This window comes from Corythoichthys intestinalis, chromosome 3 (genome assembly GCF_030265065.1).
Source record: "Corythoichthys intestinalis isolate RoL2023-P3 chromosome 3, ASM3026506v1, whole genome shotgun sequence".
Taxonomy (NCBI): domain Eukaryota; kingdom Metazoa; phylum Chordata; class Actinopteri; order Syngnathiformes; family Syngnathidae; genus Corythoichthys; species Corythoichthys intestinalis.
The window spans coordinates 30,627,419-30,649,239 of record NC_080397.1 but is presented as its reverse complement, the minus strand read 5'-3'; the positions used below and the strand labels follow the sequence as shown (position 1 = coordinate 30,649,239).

Sequence of the window (21,821 nt, the reverse complement as noted above, 5' to 3'; positions counted from 1 at the left end):
TAAGGTTGGACCAAGCAGCAGACAACAAGCGAGGATGGCGTTCAAGGGTTTATTAATAACAAACGAAAAACAACACGCGATTGCGGAAAGGCAGAAAAACAAAAAGGGTCCGTGACAGTAGGTCGACGGGGCTTGGTAATACAAGGGTTTTTTAAGCACTAACGAAAAACAACACGCGATTGCGGAAAGGCAGAAAAACAAAAAGGGTCCGTGACAGTAGGTCGACGGGGCTCAATAATGCAAACTCGAGGGTAACTGAGACAATAGGCAGATAGCCGGTAAATACAAATTCTCAAATACCTGCACAAGGTAGAGATACGCCGAAGAGCAGCACAACAAACAAAATCCTAGGCAGGAATACGCGAGAGTAACGAGGCAATAGTGCGAAAATGCAATGGCGATCAGCAAGCAATATCTCGGCAGCTTTCTTCGGGATCAGCCGTGCTTAAATGCTGTGTTGATGAGCCGCATTGAGTGCAGGTGCGACGTCAGGAACGCCCCCCACAATGAGCTCTGTAACAAAACATAATCTAACCAGCAGCAGAACGTCACATCAATGTTGCATCTAGTTCTTTATACATATGATATCTATTATCTACAGTAAAACGATGTTGACGTAGTTTGTAGCGGCTGTCAGCAGCAGTCAGGTATTCTTGTGTTTTTTATCCAGCGGCATGAGTTGAGCTAAAGCCGTGAGTTGAGCATTGGCATTACCCAGGTCTTAGACAAGCATGATGTTTACTCTCGGGACGCAATGCGGTCTGTTTCTCATTGCGTCCCGAAGACCGCGCTGTGTATTAGTTCCGCTTTACTTGACATATTTCAATAATCGGAATTTGGATGTTGGTGAATCGTTGTCGAATCTTCCACGGCCGAATCGCTCAAGGATGTAATGACGGCTGGGCATGTTGTACCGTGGTTCTAAGTGTTGGATGCTGCGTCTTTACTCACGAGAGATAATGGCTCGTCATCCAGAATGAATTCTTCGGCAATGACTCTTGTTATTCCCTGGGCTTTGGGACTGTCGAGTGCCAGTTTGTCACGCATAGCAAAGGTTTCTGCCAGTGTTAGTTGCGTAGGACTTTTCTTTTTGTCTTCGGTTTTCTTAACATGCTTCTTAAATTGTTTGTGGTAGTATTTCGCTAAATGCTTGATTAGGTTGGTTGTATTAAAACTAGGGCTGTCAAAATTATCGCGTTAACGCGCGGTAATTAATTTTTTAAATTAATCACGTTAAAATATTTGACGCAATTAACGCACATGTCCCGCTCAGACAGTATTCTGCCTTTTGGTAAGTTTTACAGCAAGGTTTTTTGTGCTGTCTAACAGCCAACTCTTGTGGTCGCTTTGCGACATGGTTTATTGCTTTCTTCCCAGTTCAATATGGCTGCACGACGTCTCGGGCTGATGCCTACGTTGTAATGTTGTGCTTATATGATCCTTGGACAAGATTTGTCCGTAAGTATGGTTGTTGTAAAGAATGTACATATTATGTTAGTAAGCGAAATGTTATATTTTTTTGTATGAGACGCTTTTTGTTTATGTTTAGTGAACCTGTATAGCGTGCTAAGCTAACGTTGTTGCTAATGCAATGCTTGTGTACTTTTTTTTGTAGTTTCACTGTGGTCTAAAGAGGACAATGGTTTGAGGCCATTTTATTAATAAATCAGATGAAAAAGGAAGAAGTCTGATTATTAAGGCGTCGTTCACTAGCTGTCTAGCTTTGGAAAAAGTAGACGCTTCGGAGTGAGGACAGCATAGACAGATTTAAATGACAGTAGAGTGAAATGCCCACTACAGTCCTTATGTACCGTATGTTAAATGTATATATCAATCTTGTGTCTTATCTTTCCATTCCAACAAATTATTTTACAGAATATATATATAATTTACAGAAAAATATGGCATATTTTATAGATGGTTTGAATTGCGATTAATTGCGATTAATTGCGATTAATTACGATTAATTAATTTTTAAGCTGTAATTAACTCGATTAAAAATTTTAATCGTTTGACAGCCCTAATTAAATCTTCTTACAGCTTTACCACCACACTTGACTTTATTGTGGCATATGTTGCACTCTGCCTCTTCGTCTTTGTCGTCCTTTAAGGTGAAATGATCCCACACAGCTGACATTTTTATCGATAAAGTCTCTCGGTAAATTGGGAGACGGTAATGTAAAATGTAGTGTGTTAAAGGTGTGCCGTAAAATGCGGACCGGATTTCAGCGAAACCGAAGCAAACACTGGAATGGATTATGTAAATCAGTACGCTGGAAAACCCGGACCGGACTTTAAAAAACTGAATCGGAAGTCCGGATCGGAATTTTTCCCGTGTTGGCCGATCCGATACCGATGCGCATTTTTTTTACCATATCAGCGTCCGATCCGATCCTAATATCGGATCGGGACATCTCTAGTTTTAGTTCAAGCAGACACTGTTTTTACATCTGTTTGATTTTGACAAAGATCAGATCACATTTGATGGTTATTTTATGCAGAAATGTGAGAAATTTCAAAAGGTTCAAATACTTTTTCATACCACTGTTACGCAAATCGTATCATATCGTGAGGTACCCAGAGATTCCCACCCTTACTCTAAGTTTAATTGCAACTTCTCTCAGTGAACATTCAGTTTGAAACTTCGCATGGGCGAAGTACTGTTGTTAGCTTTTGTTTTGGTCTCTTTCACAATGTCAAAATTTGGAGCCAAAGATCAAAGAGACTGTTTCAAAACCAACACTAATCTTCATTACACCAATGTTGTCTTCTTAGCTGTTTTCCATGACTCAGTTTGCAGCCGAATGTGTCTTGTGGAAAGCATTTGGAAGTGGCAAGCGTTTGATACCTGGCAGCCCACCAAAATGCTGCATCTCTCAGAAGAGAGACAAGAAGTTCTGTTTTCTCCAACGTTCCATGCTTTGAGGGTTTGTGACGTCGTATCCATGTCAGAATGTGAGAGCTGATCGTATCACTCCCTGACTCAAGGTACAAGATCAGTGTTCCGTTTATTTTGAACATTTAGTAATCTGGCAAAAGTTTGTTTTTTGAGGAGGGAGAAACATACAGTAGAGGAATCCCGTAGAAAGTATATTAACAATAGTTTAGCAATGGTGCCCACCTGCACTCGGCCCATAGAAGTTACGTAGCCAACTATTGAAAACTTTCGGTCTTAAAAGCAAAACCCCAATTTGCATAGCGGCAAATAACATCTGTCTTCTCTTATGAGAGTTATGTGATCCAATGGGAAGGAACATGTTGTTGTTATCTGCTATTACTTTTGCACTTGGGTCACAGGCCAGGTTCACTCTGGCAAGCAGAGGATCATATGTCGCGTGTCATCATCTGGTGTGTTGCTCATAAATATGGAGGTGAAAACAAAAAAAGAAAAAAGAGCTCCCAGTTTGGAGTCCTACCTCTCTGTTCCCGCTCCCTTTCTTTTTGTGCTCTCTCTCTTTCCTTCTCCATCCATTTGTCATCAGTTTCACCTTCCCTTTTCCCTGCAAACAGGGGAAAATATAATGCAATGTCTGTGTATGGCATTAGGATTCACCAACAGAGGAAAAGGTCACACCATTTCAACCAAGAATTATTTGGAAAGCTGTCCAGACGGGACTTTTTCATGAAACATTTGGTAGTCATGGAAAGAGTGTGTTTAGTTGGGTGTATTAGCACACGTGTGTCACATACTCATTCCATATTCGTCGTACTCATCGTACCAATTCTCCTCGTAGGGCGGAGTATTTGTCGTCTCCTCTACGTCAAAAAGATAAACAAACATAAAATTGTTTTACATTTCATGGGATGACTTAGTCTGGGTTTCTGGAATGTCTCAACTTGTTAACTGCAACAACTGTTCTCTATTTGGAGGAATATAAACACTCTCTCATTTAATAGTTAAATCTGCCGCTTAAATTTATAGGAATGATAACAAAGTTCTGATCAGACCTCAGGCTTGAAAAAAAAAAATGCATGACTGTGGAAAGTTTGGCCTGTGAGAGTAGCTCCCACCCCCTCCTGTCTAAAAAGTAGGACAGACTGACTTTAATGTTATTCCCATGTGCTGAATTAGTCATTATTTCTCATAAGCTTTCGTCCATGCGACACAGAAAGAGGCGATATTGAATTTATCTGCGTCTTCCATGAGTGTCTGATCACGCTGACATGCCGAGTGATGAACAGTCATTTCACCCCTAGCATGTTTGAGTGTCAGCTGTCACCTGGGAGCGTTTCTACTTTGATCTCGGGGCTGACTTCTTGGCCATCTGGAAGCGGAGCTTTCTCTGGCACCTCAACTGCAGCAACACAAGAAAGGGTCATTTGAAAAAGCAGTATGATAAATCCTTTATTTTTTTGTTTGTATATATACTAGGGCTGTCAAACGGTCAAAATTTTTAATCGAGTTAATGACACCTTAAAAATGAATTAATCGTAATTAATCGCAATTCAAACCATCTCTAAAATATGCCATATTTTTCTGTAAATTATTTTTGGAATGGAAAGATAAGACACAAGACGGATATATACATTCAACATACTGTACAAAAGTACTGTATTTGTTGATTATAACGATAAATCCACAAGATGGCATTAACTAGGGTTGTTACGAACATGTTTTTTGCTCCCGATCCGATCCCGATCGTTTTAGTTTGAGTATCTGCCGATCCCGATATTTCCCGATCCGATTGCTTTTTTTTGCTCTCGATTCAATTCCAATCATTCCCGATAATTTTTCCCGATCATATACATTTTGGCAATGCATTAAGAAAAAAATGAATAAAACTCAGACGAATATATAAATTCAAGATACAGTACATAAGTACTGTATTTGTTTATTATGACAATAAATCCTCAAGATGGCATTTACATTATTAACATTCTTTCTGTGAGAGGGATCCACGGATAGAAAGACTTGTTACTTTGTACATTGTGACTAAATATTGCCATCTAGTGTATTTGTTGAGCTTTCAGTAAATGATACTGCAGCCATGCCCAAATGCATGATGGGAAGTGGAACCATGACTGTGCGTAGTGCTACCAATTGATATATCTTCTCTGCGTTGGGAAATAACATAAGGTGTTAAGAAAAAGATCAATTGCTACCTTGCTTCCCCACATTGCTCCCCATGATATTTCTAATCGTAGGGAGAGGGATTGTAAGGCTTTAGCCAATTAAAGAACGGCTCCAAAGGCTGCCAAAATTCACTCTATTCATTTTACGCTGCCTTTTATCTCTCTGTATAGGTAAAATGGCGCCATTACAAATTGGGCGCGACAATGCGTGAGTGGGTCGTGCAGCGCATGCATTAATTGTGTTAAATATTTTAACGTGATGCATTTTTTAAAAATTAATTACCGCGGTTATTGGGATAAATTTGATAACCCTACCTTAAGCCGAAACTAAAGACTCTGGATGAGTGTAACATATTATGTCTATACCGTTAAATACATTAGAAAACGATTTAATTAAAAAATATATATATTAAAAAAAGGCATGGCCGATATTTTTTTGCCGATTCCGATACTTTGAAAATGACGTGATCGGATGCCGATCGATCGGGACATCTCTAGCATTAACATTCTTTCTGTTGAAGACATTTTCTTTTTCTCTGCAAAAACAAACACACAACAGAGCCTTAGAACAGTAACAAAAACAGTATTATTTAGAATGTGTGCAAAGTGTGTGTAGTGTACACATAAATGTGGCCCTCTTCTCTACTCATCCTCTAGCCAATCGCTGAGGCAAACCAACCTATTTAAATTTTCTGAGAGTTGTTCCATCTATATTCTTTTTTAAATTGAATTACCCACCCAGAGGGCCAACCTGCTTTTCTTCCATGTTTACATTTAACCGTTACCCACGCTGCTCACTGCACTTCCGAGTGGTGCGACGGCCCTGGCCGTTTAATTGTTATCTTTTTTGAGACTGTGAGTCAGCTGATCGTCGCGTCCGCCAGCTGGCTGCCTCCCCTCCCAACGTGACGTACTCTGATTGACGCTGGACGGGCAGACGACGTCGCTGCCGCTGATGGGCCACCCGAGGAAGGGTGCCAACTTCAAAAATTAGCCGCTGTCAACACTCTGAGTGTTCACATTTGACAGCATATGTCCCGCGTACCTCCCCGCCAGTTGTTTGCTTGCCATTCATTCACCTGTACATTTGATCGCTACTTTGCTACACTCCCGCTTTTTCGGTTAGATCTTTTGTGTTTATTCGTTATTGGATCGTTTTTGTTCACCACTGTAAATAAGAGCACCGCAGCAGTAGGCGTAAACTGCCGTTTTCGTTCAACTCGTTTTCTTCTGTTTTGTTCAGTGTAAGAAGCTAGGGTAGTGGCTGTCTTTTTGTTATTTCCTTTTTACGATCAGGGTTTACTTAGCAGGTGGGGTTTAAGTGTAGTTTCATTTTGTTGTTGTTTTGGCCTGGGCTTGCGCTGAAGCAACCTTCTTCCGCATATTGTATATTTTGTTGGGATGCATGAGCGGGTCATTCCACGTTGGCGTTAAATGCGTCAAATATTTTAACGTGGTTAATTCGAAAAATTAATTACTGCCCGTTAACGCGCTAAATTTGACGGCCCTAATATATACGCAAACCCAAAAATGGGCTCACACATACACAAAAAACTGACCAAATAGACAACAGATACAACCGTCACACCCCCAATATATATAGATATATTTTTTTGAGTATGAGGCTCTGAATCTCTTCTATCTTTGTTATAGTTGTTTTAATTAAAAAAGAAAGTAATAACAGGTTTATGATACGGCGGAAAACACTCAAGTGACTTAAAGTTCCGCTCTGAGATCCCCAATTTGGCCAACTTTCAAAATTGTCCGATATGCATGTGTTATACATCATTGGAAAGCTTAAAATCTCAATTTTCCGGGGGAAGAAAAATTTTGAACAGGAAGGCATTTAAAAAAAAGGGGGGGTTTTAAACAGCAGGAAGTGAGAGCACGCGAGAGATGAATTACAGACGCCATGACTCAAACGAGATATTATCGCGTACATACCTTGTTTCGAACCAAAAACTCCATGTAGCATGTATCACTGAGAGTCAAGACACCGCTATGAATGACCACAGCTGGATTTTTGGGGGATTTTATGGGTGAAACATGTTAATATAACAAGGGTCGCAATGCAGAAATCGCAGACATCAAGGAGTGGTCGAGATTTTCTTTTTCATATATTGTCCCTTTTAAACGTTTTTTTTTTTTTCAATTTTTCTTTGTGTGGATCGATTATTTATCATCTGACATATCGGAGAAAATGCGACAGTAACAAAAAAAATACAATTAAGCGACAGTTGTGAGGTAGATATCGTGACTTTTTTACAGACGCCATTTTTTTCATTGTGACATAATTTGTTTAAAAGTTTAAAATAAGTGAGTGAATAATTTTTTAAAGTCTTTTTTTTAAGGAACTATGAGACATCAATTAATGATGCTAAGCTAAAACGACAGACATTTTGAATAATAAATATAATTAATTACCTTCGTTTTATGGCTGGGTTGAAACAAAAGCAGTTGCGCGACGTCTGTAAATGGGGGTTTTCAGGGTAAAATGGACAAATTAAAAATTGTTTGGGGGCTTAATGCGCCATGAATCTGCTATGGCAGCATATAGACATATTGCTCTGTCAAACACAACAGTTGTTTTGGCTTAAAATACAGCAGTTTCTTTTAAACAGGAGTGCAAGACCAGAAACTGCTTTTCAGTCTTGTCTGTGTTTTCGGCCATACGTCATTCAAGAAAAGTTTAGGGCACGTGACAATTTTTAGTAATAAAAAACGAATTATTATTATATTGTAGCATCTACAAGGACAAGGCCCACTTGGTTATGGTAATGCATACTCAACAGGAAAACCGTCCATTATTTTCAATTAATTGTACACACCAGAACGCCACAAACTGTATGTTAAAAAAAAAAAATAGTTGCCAGAGAGTTTAAGATGACGCTCGCCACGCTAAATGCTAATGCTAGCGAGAACGCGAATGCTATGCTAACGCTCCGAGCCTCCTTGCATCGCATTTCCAACAGTGTCACAATCCCCTTCTCTCCGCCCTTCTCCCGCTCTGCTCTCTCCGTGTTTCTCAGACATCTCTCATCTTTCAACCAAATTGTAGTAACGCACGTCTTCCCATCCTCAGTAATGGTATCGGTGTTGCAAAGATGGGAAAAGTGACTAATTAAATTACTCATTACTGACAAAAATAACGCTTTTAGTAACGCCGTTATACTCTAACACTCTTATACTGGAAGCAACAGTGTAGTATTCTGAATCAGCATTTAAACACCATACTGTATTTGGAAGAATAAAATGTGGAACTAAAAGTAGCTTTTTATTTTCTACAATCCTGAGCTAACATTTTTTTTCCCTCGCCAGACTTAAAGGATTCATTCAGTTCAAAACTGCTCTTTTTAACAAGCAAGTTCAAGGCCTGCTGTCAAGAATGATGGATGCCATGAATTTGACACCCGGAGAACCTTTTCACATTCGTCACCTGAAGGGCTGAAATGCTCATCTTGAGCATATATGTGCATGCGCAAGATGTTTGAGTTACTCTTCAAATTGTTTAGCGGCCTTTCATTGTCCAGTAAAAAAAACTATTTTTATCCTGTTAAAGCTTTGGAGAGTAAACCCTGAAGTGAAAATGCACCCATTTATGGCGCTAAGCCACACCAACAGTTAATTGGTCTTACATTTACATTTGGCGGAAATCACAGACAAGAATGAAAAAGCAGTTTCTGCTCTTGCACTCCTCTTTAAAAGAAACTGCTGTTGTGTTTGATAGAACAATATGTCTATATGCTGCCATAGCAGATTCATGGCGTATTAAGCCGTTTTACCCTGGAAACCCCCATTTACAGACGTCGCGCAACCGCTTTTGTTTCAACCAGGCCATAAAACCAAGGTAATTAATTATATTTATTATTCAAAATGTCTGTCATTTTTAGCTTAAAATCATTAATTGATGTCTAATATTTAATTAAAAAAAAAAAAAAAAAAACCTTTAAAAAATTATTCACTCGTATATTTTAAACTTTTAAAGAAATGACGTCACAATCAAAAAAATGATGTCTGTAAAAAAGTCACTGATATCTACCTCATAACTATCACTTATTTGTATTTTTTTTGTTACTGTCGCATTTTCTCCGATATGTTAGATGATAAATAATCGATCCAAACAAAGACAAAAAAAAAGGTTAAAAGGTTAAATATATGAAAAAGGACATTTCGACCACTCTTTGATGTCTGCATCGCGACCCTTGTTATATTACCATGTTTCACCCATAAAATTCACCCAAAATCCAGCTTTGGCCATTCACAGCTATGTCTTGACACTCAGTGATACATGCTACATGGAGTTTTTGGATCGAAACAGGATAAGTACGCGATAACATCTCGTTAAAGTGCGTGTTTAATTCTGCTCTTTCATGCTATAACCTCCAGATAGGGTTTCGCTGTTTAATTTTTTTTTTTAAATGCCCTCCTATTCAAAATTTTTATTCCCCCTCAACATTGAGATTTTAAGCTTTCCAATGGTGTACTAGTCCTTCTCAAAAAAGCATATTGTGATAAAGTTCATTATTTTCTGTAATGTACTGATAAACATCAGACTTTCATATAGTTTACATTCATTACACACAACTGAAGTAGTTCAAGCCTTTTATTGTTTTAATATTGATGATTTGGGCAAAAAAAATCAAGAAAAACCAAAAATCCCTAGCTCAAAAAATTAGCATATCATGAAAAGGTACTCTAAAGAAGCTACTAACCTAATCATCTGAATCAACGAATTAACTTTAAACGCCTGCAAAAGATTCCGGAGGCTTTTAAAAACTCCCAGTCTGGTTCATTACTCAAAACCACAATCATGGACAAGACTGCCGACCTGACTGCTGTCCAGAAGGCCATCATTGACACCCTCAAGCAAAAGGCTAAGACACAGAAAGAAATTTCTGAGCGAAAAAGCTGTTCCCAGAGTGCTGTATCAAGGCACCTCAGTGGGAAGTCTGTGGGAAGGGAAAAGTGTGGCAGGAAATGCTGCACTATCAGAAGAGGTGACTGCACGCTGAGAAAGTTTGCGGAGAAGGGCCGATTCTAGACCTTGGGGGACCTGCAGAAACAGTGGACTGAGTCTGGAGTAGAAACATCCAGAGCCACCGTGCACAGGCGTGTGCTGGAAATGGCAGAAGCGCCTGACCTGGGCTACAGAGAAGCAGCACTGGATTGTTGCTCAGTGGTCCAAAGTACTTTTTTCAGATGAAAGCAAATTTTGCATGTCATTCTGAAATCAAGGTGCCAGAGTTTGGAGAAAGACTGAGGAGAAGGAAATGCCAACATGCCTGAAGTCCAGTGTCAAGTACCCACAGTCAGTGATGGTCTGGGGTGCCATGTCAGCTGCTGTTGGTCTACTGTGTTTTATCAAGGGCAGGGTCAATGCAGCTCGCTATCAGGAGATTTTGGAGCACTTCATGCTTCCATCTCCTGAAAGCTTTATGGAGATGAAGATTTCATTTTTCATCACGACCTGGCACCTGCTCACAGTGCCAAAACCACTGGTAAATGCTTTACTAACCATGGCATTGCTGTGCTCAGTTGGCCTGCCAACTCTCCTGACCTGAACCCCATCGAGAATCTGTGGGATATTGTGAAGAGGAAGTTGAGAGACACCAGACCCAACACTGTGGATGAGTTTAAGGCCACTATAGACGCATCCTGGGCCTCCATAACACCTTAGCAGTGCCACAGGCTGATTGCCTCCATGCCACGCAGCATTGAAGCAGTCATTTCTGCAAAAGGATTCCCAACCAAGTATTGAGTGCATAGCTGATATAATTAATTGAAGGTTGACTTTTTTTGTATTAAAAAACCCTTTTTTGTATTGGTCGGATGAAATATGCTAATTTTTTGAGATAGGGATCTTTGGGTTTTCTTGACTTTTTTGCCAAAATCATCAATATTTAAACAATAAAAGGCTTGAACTACTTCAGTTGTGTGTAATGAATCTAAAATATATGAAGGTCTAATGTTTATTAGTACATTACAGAAAATAATGAACTTCATCACAATATGCTATTTTTTTAGAAGGACTAGTATAACACATGCCTATTGGACAATCTTGAAAGTTGGACAAATTGGGGGTCTCAGAGCGGAACTTCAAGTCACCTGAGTGTTTTCCGCCATTTATATTTACTTGAGTAACTTTTTGAGAAAAATGTACATCTAAGAGAAGTTTCACCCACTTTTACTATCACTTGAGTAGATTTGTGAAGAAGAAACGTTACTCTTACTCCATTACTATGAGCTACACTTGAATCGTTACATTTTCCTCCTTACTCTACATATTACATTTTACTTTATTTTAGCCAGAGATGCCCACAGTAGCTCTACCAGTTTCACCAATGAGAAATCACAACAATAATCACACAATTCCATTATACCAATCAGACGTAACAATACAGTCAAATAACCACCCACAAGCTTGCAGTCGGTGGTCCTATGATCACTCCAGCCTATTCAATTACGTAGGGTCTTTAAAGCACTGTAAAAAAAAAAAAATCCATTTGGCATAGAGCAGACATGACCAAAGTCCGGCCCGGGGGCCAAATGCGGCCCGTGGTCAAATTTCATCCGGCCCCCAGCCTCTGTCATAAAATCAATAACGTCTGGCCCGCACACAGACTTAATAAATTGGTCAGCAGTACTGCTACCAGCATATGAAGTAGCTTACCCACTAAATGCTGCTCATCATTTACCCACTAAAAGGTAGCAGCACTCTGAGCAAAATTACCCTATGTGACCCTCTACTCCCAATTTTCTAAAATGGTGAGACAATCAACAAAAAAAAAGAATGTTGACTGCGATGGCCGACACTTCAAGGATAGGTGGAAATTGGACTATTTCTTTACTAAAATACGCAACAACTGTGTCAGCCTCATTTGCAAAGAGACAGTCGCTGTTTTTAAAGAGTTCAATGTGAGGCGACATTACCATACAAGACACACTGACATGTATGACAAGATTACAGGGAAGATACGTAACGAGATATTGAAGCAATTTGAAGCTAGTTTAATTTTACAGCAGTAGTATTTCGCAATAGGCCGAGAGTCAAAAGAGAACACCACAAAGGCTAGTTGCGGGATTTTAAATTATTAATAAAAAAAAAAATAAAAAAATAGAGCAAATGTGACACACAGAATGGCTTGATAAAATTTGCTTAAATATATTGTTCTACGTAAAGGACGTCAGCCAAGGTCGCCCCCCCCCCCCATTTTTACCACACCAAATCTGGCCCCCTTTGCAAAAAGTTTGGACACCCCTGGCATAGAGTGTTGCCGTCAACATCACTCGAAAGCGCGGATTTCAACCTCTCTCTCCTAGTTTTTATTTGGCACCGAGTTCATGTTAGAAAATACTTTTTCTCCGCTAGAGGGCACCCATGGTCTTTGGACAAGTGATTTTTCATTTCTGTAGATTTTTTTAGTTGGAATTAGATGATTTTTGTGTATCTTTTTGGCCTACTATGGTCACGTAGTAGGTTATAGTACAGTATAATAATAACAGTTTATATAGATAACGTGCTGAGAAAAAAAATATACAGTTGTTTAAAAAAAAACATACATTGTAAGCAATTACTCATTACTTGATTTTTTTTTTTTTTACTGAAATAATTATTTACTTGTGCTTGAGTATTTTTTTGGGGGGGAAGACTACTTATTTTTACCTCAGCGATATTATTTTGAAGTAACACTATTACATTACTAAACCTTTTGGTTTCTCTATCCACCACTGATGATCACACAGGCTAGGTTCATACTGCAGGTCTTAATGCACAAATCCGATTTTTTTTGTGTTTTTCCGACTTGAGTCAGCCATTAACTTGACGGTCTGAATGGGACATATCGCATAAAAGTGGACCATTTCAAATAGGGGTGTGACAAAATATCGAAATGGTGATATATCGTGATACTTTGTATCCCAAAAGGTTATCGATATGCTCCTGCCAAGAATCGAGACGTCGTTTTAAAAATGTATCAATGTCTAAAAAAAATAGAATAAAAAGGAACCAACAAGTTGCTTCCAAAATCTTCTACCATAATACCCAGATAGCAGGCCGACATTGAGCAAACATTGATTTTCCATCAAAATCATCAGTATGGTTGACATCAAAATTTTTGACATCAAGTTACGTTGAAACAACGTTGTTCTATAGTATGTCAGGCGATGGCTGGGTTAACATTGTTTTATAGTTGATGAACTAATGTTGGCAAATAGTTGATTTATGATTGACCGGGAAATATGATTGAAAAGTCATTAAATTATCGATGAGCGGCCGTTTTGGTCGAAAACATAACATTGATCCAGCGTTGTAAGTGGTTTTGTAAGGATTTTAACGTTAAAACAACATTAATTTAGGGTGCAAAAGTTGAGTTTGTGTCACTGCCTATTCATATGAGTGATTCCCAGGTCACTTCCTGTTCTGTAACTCAAAATAAACAGGAAGTGACCCATAAAATACCCCCAAATCACCAGAAAGTAACTGAAAAGCAACAGGTAAATGACCTTAAATGGCCCAAAATGACCTCATTGCCTGGTATTGGCTGTCACTGGCGACCATAGATGTTCAATCCGTTTGAAGTGGGAGGGATGGCAGCGAATGAACGAATGTTCATTCGCTGCCATCCCTCCCAGTTCAAATGGATTGGACGTCTACTAGCTATAAACTCATTCCTATTCACAGCAGAAGGTTGTTTTTTTGTTTATGAGTTATTAGTAGAATGATTTCCTGACCAATGTTTCGATAATCGTTGTATCGTCAGATCATCTTTATCGTGACCTTTGTATCGCAAATCGTATCGTGAGGTACCAAGAGGTTCCCACTCCTAATTTCAAATCCGATCTAGATCGCTTTTGTATGTGGTTAAAATCTGATCTGGGCCACAATTTTTTTCCCAGAATGTGGCTGCGGTCTGAACTGTCAAGTCCCCCAAATCGGAATTCATGCAGCAATTACGTCAGCAAAGAGCGAGAGAGACATGTTAGCGATGGAGCTGTGCATTAGCGTTAGCGCCTAGCTTAACGTGGCTTGCAGGGAAGAGGTGAGCTTGACAAGAATCATAAAAAAATAAAATTTGTGTGAGGGGATAAGCCTGAGAATGCTCGGTTTTCTTTCTGTGCTCCAAATGAACAATAGTTCAAGATTGCTTACAGGGCTGAGAGTCGGGGCAAACTCTCCGTATATGTGTGCGTCATGCACGCACACCGCGTGCATGCTATCAATCCATATAAACTTTGAATATTAGACTAAACGGGGATTATTTATGTCTTGTCGTTTGTGTCCTCTTTTTGGAAATCAAAATATGATCACCAAAGAATGACGTTGAGCCAGCATTTGTTTTGATGCTCCTGCTAATGCGGGTCAGTTTGCACAGCGCATCTCGGACTGCGAATTACTGCGCATGCGTGATACTTGAACGGGCTCAAATGACAAAGGCAATCCGAAGGGGCATGCAAAAAAAAAAAAAAGAACATATATGACCCCAAAAAATCTGAATTGTGAATTAACCCCTTCAGACCCGCATTTGTTCTGCTGGGCAAATAAAATCTGCGCTGAGTTTTACTCTACTCAAACACCAGAGCAAAGTGCAATTTTTTGGTCAGGGATATTTCATGCTTTTATTGGTTATTGTTAATGTGTTATTAATGAGAAATGAGCACTTTATATTGTCCTTTATGAAGTTGCGTTTGGTCAGCCATTTTCAAAGAGCCAAAAATAGCAAAGAGGGCGTGCCAAACCTCATGATTTGATTTCGTCGGGTAAAGTTTCATCCACTTATCTCCCAAAAGTGGCGATTGCAACTAAATTCGTGTATTTATTGGTTTTGAGACGTGAACACGTCATGTCCTTCAGCAGCAAGCTCAGGTCTGAAGGGGTTAAGACCTGCGATATGAACCTAGCCATACATTCACTTGACCCTCAAATGGACCCAATACCAGCCTATCTTGGGCCAAAGACAGACTATCCTCTGGAATAGTTTCCAGTAAATCAATAGCACTTATACAGTCTAAGAACCGTTTATACTAAATTTCAGCTAGACAGTGCGAGGTTTTGCCACCATTTTCTCATCCCCGGCCACCCACATTGCATTTAGTCACTCATAATGCATTCTTTGGAAATGACAAATCAGGAAGAAAGAAAACAGTAAACAACATACATGTGGAATCCCAGTAATCACCATCATCTGTCCTAGTCTTCTCATCAATCTTAGGAATAGGAGGAGTTGGATCTACCTCCTTCCAGTAGATTTCATAGTCAGTGACCTCTGTTGGAGGCAACTCCTTTTCGTCTGGTTTCCAGTAGTCTTCATCTTTGTCTGTTATTGGAGCATATGGGTCTTTCTCTTCTGGTTTCCAGTATTCTTCTTCAGGGTCGGTAACTGGAGGTGACGGTTTTTTACCATCTGGATTCCAGTAATCTTCGTCAATGTCCGTCACCGGATTATATGGGTCTTCATCGTCTGTTCCCCAGGTTTCTGCTTCAGGGTCAGTCACTGGGGGTAATGGATCATTCCCTTTGGGTTTCCGGTAATCATCGTCTGTGTTTTTCACTGGATTATATGGATCTTTCTCTTCCGGTTTCCAGTACTCTTCATCTGTGTCAGTCACTGGAGTTGATGGATCTTTCTTAATGGGGTCCCAGTCAAAATCATCCTCTGACTCTGGAGCGATTGGATCTTCCTCTTCTGGCTTCCAGTAGTCGTATGGAAGATCTGTGACCTCTGATCCGGGTCTGGCTGTAGTGGGATCTTCCCAGTAGTCATCCAATCCCTTCCAGTAGTCATTGTCTGACAAGGAAATACACAAAGAAACAAATGCACACATATAGTAGCAATAAGCAATGGTTTGTGCCACAGAAGCACAAGCTTTAAATATCCAGCTTTTGTCATTTTGACTTTTTGATGCATGTCATTGATGATTAAATGATGAATTTACCATTGTCGGGGTAAGCATAATCTGTGTAAGGCTCAGGTTCTGTGGGTGGTTCGGTCGGTATAGCTGAAGGCAACACATAGACACAACAAATCACAACACCGTCTCATGGACATATACTAGTCTTTCTCAAAAAATTTGCATATTGTGATGAAGTTCATTATTTTCTGTAATGTACTGATGAACATTAGACTTTCAACTAAAGTAGTTCTAGCCTTTTATCGTTTTAATATTGATGATTTTGGCAAAAAAGTCAAGAAAAACCAAAAATCCCTCTCTAAAAAAATTAGCATATCATGAAAAGGTACTCCAAAGAAGCTACTAACCTAATCATCTGAATCAACGAATTAACTCAAAACCCCTTCAAAAGATTCCTGAGGCTTTTAAAAACTCTCAACTTGGTTATTTACTAAAAACCGCAATCATGGGCAAGACTGTCGACCTGACTGCTGTCTAGAAGGCCATCATTGACACCCTCAAGCAAGAGGCTAAGACACAGAAAGAAATTTCTGAGCGAATAGGCTGTTCCAAGAGTGCTGTATCAAGGCACCTCAGTGGGAAATCTGTGGGAAGGACAAAGTGTGGCAGGAAACGCTGCACAACCAGAAGAGGTGACCGCACCCTGAGAAAGATTGTGGAAAAGGGCCGATTCCAGACCTTGGGAGACCAGCAGAAACCTGGAAATGGGCTATAGGTGCTGCATTCCCCAGGTCAAGCCACTTTTGAACCTGAAACAGCGGCAGAAGCGCCTGACCTGGGCTACAGAGAAGCAGCACTGGACTGTTGCTCAGTGGTCCAAAGTACTTTTTTCAGATGTAAGCAAAATTTGCATGTCATTCGAAAATCAAGGTGCCAGAGTTTGGAGGAAGACTGGGGAGAAGGAAATGCCAAAATGCCTGAAGTCCAGCATCAAGTACCCACAGTCAGTAATGGTCTGGGGTGCCATGTCAGCTGCTGGTGTTGGTCTTCTGTGTTTTATCAAGGGCAGGGTCAATGCAGCTTGCTATCAGGAGATTTTGGAGCACTTCATGCTTCCATCTGCTGAAAAGCTTTATGGAGATGAAGATTTCATTTTTCAGCACGACTTGGCACCTGCTCACAGTGCCAAAACCACTGGTAAATGGTTTATTAACCATGGCATCACTCTGCTCAATAGGCCTGCCAGCTCTCCTGACCTGAACCCTATAGAGAATCTGTGGGATATTGTGAAGAGGAAGTTGAGAGACACCAGACCCAACACTGTGGATGAGCTATCGAAGCGTCCTGGGCCTCCATAACACCTCAGCAGTGCCGCAGGCCGATTGCCTCCATGCCACGCCGCATTGAAGCAGTCATTTCTGCAAAAGGATTCCCGACCAAGTATTGAGTGTATAGTTGATAGAATTAATTGAAGGTTGACTTTTTTTGTATTAAAAAACACTTTTTTTGTATTGGTCGGATGAAATATGCAAATTTTTTGAGATAAGGATTTTTGTTTTTTCTTGACTTTTTTGCCAAAATCATCAATATTAAAACAATAAAAGGCTTGAACTACTTCAGTTGTGTGTAATGAATCTAAAATATGTGAAAATCTAATGTTTATCAGTATATTACAGAAAATAATGAACTTTATCACAATATGCAAATTTTTGAGAAGGACTAGTATATATATTTAACAACAATGCTTTGAGCATCACCAGTTGTGGTGGGTGGAAGGGTTGTAGTTGTTGTTTGTCTGTCCTTCTTTCTACCCTTTTTGTCACTTTTGGGTTTCCTGGTGGCATTCGGGTCTTTAGGTTCTTTGTTCTTCTTCTTGTCCTTTTTCTTCTTTTTGCCTTCCTGCGGCGCTCGCTTCACTCTGCCAAAGCGATCTGAATACATAAAAACTCTGAATGAAAAATGATCTGGTAATGGTCAACACGAATTGTATGAGACTCATTGAAGCCCCAGTAGATGTTCTTTGTAGTGAGGGAGGTAATGTAGCTTTATTTAGCCAAAACCTTGCAATTTAACGGTGTAGACTTTCTATAGCAACTGAGTATATTGAGAGGCACAAAATGTAAATACAGTAATTTTCGCACTATAACGCGCACCTGACTATAAGCCGCCACACACCAAATCTGACATGAAAACGATATTTGTTCATGAATAAACCGCACTGGACTATAAGCCGCAGCTGTCCTCACTGTATTATGGGACATTTACACCACAATATATATTAATCCGGTAACACTTTATTTGAAAGAGGCATCATACAACTGTCATAAGACCAAATGAACCTCCATGAAGCTTTGCACCAATTGGCTGCAAAGCTTCATTGCTTCAAGAAGCTTCATTTGGCCATCACTGCTCCCTTGGTGGACAGTCAACCTCTGCTGCCACCTGCTGTCAACACTGTTGTTGTCCAACATGCCTCCTAGCATGAATTGCAGCACTACATATATAAATAACAATCAAAATTCATGTTCTATGCTAATTATTTCTTCAGTTACTGTTCCAGTTGTTTCATTAATTGCTAATCATGGTATTTGGTAACACTTTATTTAACAGTGGCACCATAAGACTGTTATTAGACAATCATAATTATGACATGACACTGTCAAGAGCATTAATAAATGCTTATAACAGATACCCGGCAAATTATCTCACTTTGGAATGGATTTAAAAGATCCGAGCTGGACATAAATGGAGTTAGTGACATAATTTGCCGGATGACACTAAATGTCATCTGTCATAAGCATTCAGTAATGCCCATGATAGTGTCATGTCACAATTATGATGGTCTTATGAAGCCGCTGTCAAATAAAGTGTTACCTATTAACCCAAACAAATCAACAAATAAGCTGCATTGGACTAAAAGCCGCAGGATTCAAAATAAATGGAAAAAGTAGCGGCTTATAGTCCAAAAATTACGGTACCCTTCCATGGGGTTGCAGCAACTGAATAAATTAAGATGGTGATGTGCGTTTTTTCTAACGTAAAGTCATTGAAATAAAGTGTGCCTACAAAAGGTTGGAAAACGCTTGTCTAGACAGCTAAATAAATTCCGAGCTCAGCAGAGGTTCATCAGTATTTCCTTCAGGTCCAAAGCTGCATGCTGTTCTCAGACACTTCCATGGAAAAACTCTCTTTCCATGAGCCGCACAGTTTCAATCACACAAATCCCTCCACTTTTACAATAAATACATCGCCAGCACCTCAGCGACATCTTCCCCACTGAAAGGTACAGCCATTAGTGGGAGGCATTAAGCAGCTACTTGGGACTGATGTGTATTACATATGTGTCTACTCTCTTCTTTTACCCATCCACCCTGAGTGAGTGTTTAAACATGTGGGGTAAAAGTAACAGAAGCTTTGGAATCTATATACTTTTTGTTAATTTTAAATGAAAGCATACACTAGAAAATTCACACTACTTTATTCTGTCTTATTTCTCCTTCTTGGCAATGTGTGTAATTCATTAGACTTAAGAGAGACAAACAGGAATGGTGGTCAATTATTGGTTAGGATATGCATGCAAGTTATGCATAATTTTGAATTGCTATTGATTTTTATGGTTCAATTTTCATGAAATTTTCAAAAGAGGGCATATGCCTGGCCACGCCCACTAGATTGAATGGCAGTGAAGGAATGCCAGGTTACACATTCATTTTATAAAACAACTATTGGGAGGAAAAACAATGCCATCAGCCTGATCAGCTGGGGCACTATCCCCAGTGCAGTCACCAGTAAATCGGCTTTTAAAGTGACTTACCTGTCTCCAATGTGGCCTCACTGCTGATGATCTCCGCATGGCCTGCATGACTTTGAGGCTCATCCAGTTGTAGATCCCCTTCTCGCTCATCTCCTTTACTCTGCAACCGGGAGACAATCCCCCCAGCGCTCTCCCCTTGTCTGGGGGTCAGCAGGCAACAGAGGGCCAGCAGAGCTGCAGCCACGAGCACACTCTGGCTTCTCATGCCTGCAACGCTTCCTATTGCAGAAAAACTCGTAATTTGCTCAGGAGCTCCTTTTCTTACCAGCTTTACATGGATTACAAGTTTTACCTTGGAGCCTTTTTTCCTGTGTGGAGCCCTAGAGTCAAGCAAACCCGGACTAGGCAGGACAGAAGTGTAGAGGGATGGGGGTAGGGATCGTGGGGAGGGAAGGAGGTGGCTTAAACTGAGACACCGGAGGAAAGAAAGACAGCAAAGCAGATTTTCAGGCAAATGAAAAGCTTGTTCTCCTTACTGCCCTGAAGCTTGGGTCAGCTCAAAAAAACAGTAAGCGCCCAGAGGATGGTTGTGACCTGCCGGGCGAGTCACAACAGGTGCAGGGCTCACACAGGTTACTGCAAGTGCAAAGTCTTGCATTTTGAACTGGAATACAGTACAATGAATGAGCTTCTTTACTATACAGTAGAGAGTAGGAGTGGGAACCTCTTGGTACCTCACGATACGATACGATTTGCGATTGTTTCATGATGATTTGACGATATGACGATACAGCGATTATCACTACTTTGGTCAGGAAATCATTTTGGGATATTCCATAAACAACTAATAAACAGAAAAACAAGCTTCTGCTGTGAATAGGAATGAGTTTATCACTAGTAGATGTCCAATCCATTCGTACTGGGAGGGTGGCAGTGAATTCGTTCATTCGCTGCCATCCCTCCCACTTCAAACGGATTGAACGTCTATGGCTGTCAGTGGCAGCCAATGCCAGGCAATGAGGTCATTTTGGGCCATTCAAGGTCATTTTCCCAGACCCGTGCCTCCCATAAGGCAATTTAAGCAACCGCCTAAGGGCGCACCAGCGTCCAAAAAGGCGTCAAGAAAAATATTCATATAATATTTGATGATAGCAGTATTCAAAAATTTATACAAAACAATAAAACAAAAGAACAACAAAACCGTTCATAATAAGTCTTTAAATAATAATGAAATCATTTTTCTAGTGTTCCTTCTGCCTGTTTCACTTTTTCCTGTGATGCGATAATTTCACTACAGACCCTAGCCTCACTCACCACCCAGTAGACCAGCGAGCTACCTGAAGGTGCTATTTTTAGCCTCAGCAATTGAGCGACATTACGGTGACAAGTCAACTTCATGAAAAGACAAAAGCCCTCCGAGACCGATAAGAAAAAGAAAGAGGACAGCAAAGACGTGATGAAAAACAGGTTTGTTGTGATGATTTTTTTTTCAAGAGCATAAGCACGTAGATTTAGCGCAACTGCAAGCTAGCGGTTATTTACATAGAGCTTAAATGACTTTGCTAAAGCAAAATTATCCTGTATCATTAGCCAGGCTGTTGCTTTAGAAATATTTTCAGTATTCAGCCAGCTGTGGATTAGTTTCTGTTAAATTTACTCCCCCTCCAATTTTAGAGAAATTTGAACAAAGTGTGTGGGAGACTAAAATTGTCTTGCTTATTTTCATGTGATGTGAACCACTTTTACCTTGTGTTAAATTGTGCGTTTCAAATAAATTTGCCTTGCCTAAAAGTGCCAAGGTTAATTAAATAAATACACCAATAAATATGGAATTAATAATTTCAAAGTTCTGTGGTATGGGGGACTAAAAGTGCCACGGATTTAAATGCAAACATTTGTTATTAAATGTGTCATTAATTCATTAAAATGGTGATCACGTTCATGTAAAAACATATTCAATTCATATTCATATGGTTCACCAGACACAAAATCAAGCTCCTCCCATGGCCATCTCAGTTCCCAGACCTTGTTTTGTTGGCAAAAGGTGGTTGTACAAAGTATTAACACCAGGGGTGCTAATAATTCCCTGTTAAAGCTGCTGCCCCCGCGACCCGATCCCGGAACAAGCGGAAGATAATGGATGGAT

General features: G+C 39.9%; 1 protein-coding gene across 2 annotated transcripts in view; it reads right to left on the bottom strand.

Moving 5' to 3' along the window:
• aebp1b (AE binding protein 1b) overlaps nucleotides 1-20,144 on the bottom strand; it is a 35,925-nt gene extending 15,781 nt beyond the window's left edge. The window contains exons 1-8 of one of the 2 annotated variants that reach the window (XM_057831113.1): nucleotides 20,028-20,144; nucleotides 19,736-19,954; nucleotides 17,679-17,852; nucleotides 16,006-16,068; nucleotides 15,228-15,857; nucleotides 4,221-4,295; nucleotides 3,691-3,756; nucleotides 3,417-3,500 (exon numbers count right to left, since the gene is read on the bottom strand). In XM_057831113.1, the coding sequence (XP_057687096.1) occupies nucleotides 3,417-3,500; nucleotides 3,691-3,756; nucleotides 4,221-4,295; nucleotides 15,228-15,857; nucleotides 16,006-16,068; nucleotides 17,679-17,852; nucleotides 19,736-19,940 (1,297 nt within the window). In that variant the 5' untranslated portion in view covers nucleotides 19,941-19,954; nucleotides 20,028-20,144. Of the gene's footprint in view, nucleotides 1-3,416; nucleotides 3,501-3,690; nucleotides 3,757-4,220; nucleotides 4,296-15,227; nucleotides 15,858-16,005; nucleotides 16,069-17,678; nucleotides 17,853-19,735 lie in introns of both variants that reach the window. The other variant, XM_057831112.1, reaches the window with a different exon arrangement.
• Nucleotides 20,145-21,821: the final 1,677 nt, after the last annotated feature.